Source organism: Squalius cephalus (assembly GCF_949319135.1).
Source record: "Squalius cephalus genome assembly, chromosome: 7".
NCBI lineage: Eukaryota > Metazoa > Chordata > Actinopteri > Cypriniformes > Leuciscidae > Squalius > Squalius cephalus.
Genome location: NC_137128.1, coordinates 27846414 through 27849996, shown reverse-complemented (window position 1 = coordinate 27849996; position 3583 = coordinate 27846414). Strand labels below are relative to the sequence as shown.

Sequence of the window (3583 nt, the reverse complement as noted above, 5' to 3'; positions counted from 1 at the left end):
CCAGGGTTTTCTTGTTTAGGGAAATTTTAAATTAAATTGGTTGAAAAAAGGGTTACATTTTTGGAGGCACCGCTGGGATATTATTTTTTTTCTTTCTTTTTCCCTGTTTACCAGCGTCTATATTTTCTTCTATTTAGTGTAGCGGTAACAGCTGATCTGAAAAACAATTTGTTTAATTTTTGCCATAATACTAGTTATTGGCATTTACTTTCAAAATTATGGATCTGTCGCAGACTGTCGAGTGGAGCAGAGAAGAGAGTGTTGATGTCTCACGTGCTATTGTTTTGAGCAATGTTCCTTTGGATGCCAGTAACGACACTATTGGAAAAGTGTTAAACACAGTAAAAGTTTTTGGTCGCACTAGAATACGTGGTCGCCGTGGTGATGTAACGGGCAGATGGTTGTTTATTTTAGTGGAGACCAGTGCTGACCTAGATCCTGATGTTATCCCTCCTGAGATAGGTATAGAAAATGAAGCTGGACCCTGGAGTGTGAACTTAGTGGGTAGTCTAGTAGCCCATGGTCCTGCCTCCGAAGGTGATACGTTCCAGTTCAAGCTGCAAGCCTTGTTACAGCAGGAGGGCAAGTCTATGGATGAAGTGAAGGCCATGATTTTGGAAAATCAGCCTCCAAAATCTGACATCAGTGTGGACCTGGTTGATGCCATAGGCAAATTAGTAGATCGATGTAATCAGGTGTCTAGTGATGGGCCTAGTTACAGAAAACTGAGGTTGTTCTCGGGGTTAAAACCTGTCCCTCCAGGTGAGGAAGAGTATGAAGTCTGGATGGAGCAGGCCGCTCAAATGATAAGTGAATGGCAATGCACCGAATCTGCAAAGAAGCAACGGATTGTTGAGAGTTTGCGAGGTCCCGCTGCTGATATCGTCAGGTTTCATAAAGTGAGTAGCCCTTCAGCGACAGCAAATGAGTACTTGGCTGCCCTTGAGACTGTATATGGAACTACTGAGAGTGGGCCTGACCTTATGGCTAGATTTCGCCATACCTACCAGGAAAGTGGAGAGAAACTTTCAGCTTTCTTGTACCGCCTAGATAAACTTCTCCACAGAGCCTTGTTGAAGGGTGGGATTGAGGCAGCCGGTATAAATAGAGCCAGAATGGAGCAGCTGATTAAAGGGGCTCTGACCAATGATATGGTTGCTTTGCGAATGAGAATGACTCACACTCTGCATGATCCCCCGTCTTTCTCACAGTTGATGAAGGAAGTTCGAGAGGAAGAACACTGGGTAGCTGCACGAGAGAATGTTAAAGCTTCTGTTGCCAATGTTGCCTCTCCCCACCTGCCTGTGCCGCCTGAATTACATAGTCTGAAGAAGGAGGTTAAAGAATTGTCTACTCAGGTGAGTCAACTGTTGAGCGTGGCCACTGTGACCCCTGCCTCTGACCGTGCCCCACAGAAAATGCCCAGTCAGACAAAGGATGCTATGAACCGAGACAGTGCCTACAAGCCCAAAACTTCCAAGTCAACTTTGCCTGGTATCTTCTGTTATAACTGTGGTGAAGATGGTCATAAGAAGTGGGAGTGCAAAGGACCTGAGGATCTCAGGAAGGTAAATCAGAAGCTGATGAAAATGCACCGCTTACAGGGAAACTTCAGCGGAGCTCAGTGACGGAACGGCACAGAGCTCCAGATAACCTACGTTCCACTCATGTTTCATTTCTGCTTGATGCTGGCCAGCCACAATTGCCTGTAGGTTTAGTAGGGCCTGTCTCTGAGGTGCCTGTTCAAATTGAAGGGATTTACGCAAAAGCTCTTCTTGATAGTGGCTCTCAGGTCACTCTATTGTATAGGAGTTTCTATGACACGTATCTGAAGCACTTGCCTCTGCAACCTGTGGAAAATCTTGAGATCTGGGGTCTTAGCTCGCATAAATATCCGTATGATGGATACTTACCCCTCAGACTTGAATTTACTGAAAATGTGGCTGGGGTGCATCAGGTGGTTGACACTCTCGCAATCGTGTGTCCAGACCCTTTGAAAAGAGAGGGGATAGCCATTTTGGTTGGGACCAACACTAGCTTAGTGAGGAAGCTGCTTGAGTCTTGTCGTGAACAGGCTGGAGAGAAGTTCCTGAACGTGTTGACTATGCATCCTGTAATACGAGAAGCATTTGAGTCTATTCAGCAGACAGACGTGTGTCAGGGTGATCCAAACAAACACGGAACAGTTTGGTTTGTGAAGAATTCCCCTGTTGTCTTGAAGCCAGGTCAGGTTATGCAACTCCCAGGTCTACCTAAATTACCCAGTCGGATGACAGAATCTTTATTGTTAGTAGACAAAGCGGAAGTTGATGATACCTTTACTGTTGACTTGCAAGTGAGACCTGAAGTTCATTCTGCATCCATTGTGTCCAGCCGACGGGTCATGGTGACTGTCAGGAACACGTCTACAAGAGAAGTATGGATAAAGCGAGGAACTCCTCTTGCTCATGTATTTCCTGTGACCATGGTGCCGCAACTTTCCTCCAACCGACAGTCAGAACAAAGTAACTTGTCACCTACATGCTTTGATTTTGGAGATTCTCCGATGCCGGAAGAAGCAAAACGGAGTTTGTGTGAGGAGATGATGCAGAGAAAAGAAGTGTTTTCCATTCATGAATGGGACGTGGGCTGTGCAAAAGGTACCATGCATGAGATTAGGCTGAATGATTCACGTCCTTTCAGAGAAAGATCTAGACGTCTTGCCCCAGCTGATTGGGAGGATGTGAGGCAGCATCTACAAGAACTTAAGAGTGCTGGCATCATTTCAGAGTCCCGAAGCCCCTACGCTTCACCCATTGTAGTGGTACGTAAAAAGTCAGGGAAGGTCAGAATGTGTGTAGACTATCGGACGCTCAACCAACGGACCATACCAGATCAATATACCGTACCCCGAATTGAAGATGCTCTTCACAGTCTTTCTGGGAGTAAGTGGTTTACTGTTTTAGATCTGAGAAGTGGATATTACCAAATACCAATGAGTGACCCCGACAAGGAAAAGACCGCATTCATCTGCCCTTTGGGTTTTTATGAATTTGAGCGTATGCCCCAGGGTATCTGTGGAGCACCTGCTACTTTCCAGAGGGTCATGGAGAGAACAGTAGGAGACATGAACTTCTTGGAGGTGCTTGTGTACTTAGATGACCTAATTGTTTTTGGGCGGACTCTTGAAGAGCACCAACAGTGGCTGTTGAAGGTTCTGGATAGGTTGAGGGATGAAGGGTTGAAGATCTCCCTTGATAAGTGTCAATTCGGCAGGACATCTGTGAACTACGTGGGACATATCGTTTCACAGGATGGAATATCTACTGACCCTTCAAAGATCGAGGCTGTGGTATCCTGGCCCAAACCACAAACAGTGACAGAGCTTCGAGCGTTTTTGGGATTCTGTGGATATTACCGCCGTTTCGTGAAGGATTTCTCAAAGTTGTGTCGGCCCCTAAATGAACTGCTGCAGGGGTACCCATCCTCTAAAAAGAAACATAACAGCTCACCTGTTTGTAATGCCAAGCCGTGCTACAAATTCTCTGAACCTTTTGGCTCCCGATGGACTGCTCAGTGTGACGCTGCCTTCCAGATACTCAAA

At 46.0% G+C, this 3583-nt stretch overlaps 1 protein-coding gene across 1 annotated transcript; it reads left to right on the top strand.

Moving 5' to 3' along the window:
* Positions 1–218: 218 nt before the first annotated feature.
* Positions 219–1628, top strand: LOC307161819 (paraneoplastic antigen Ma2; the record flags this gene model as incomplete). The annotated part of the gene is made up of 1 exon (XM_079876762.1): positions 219–1628. One exon carries the CDS (start codon positions 219–221, stop codon positions 1626–1628), a length of 1410 nt encoding a protein of 469 aa, XP_079732888.1.
* Between the last annotated feature and the right edge of the window lie 1955 nt (positions 1629–3583).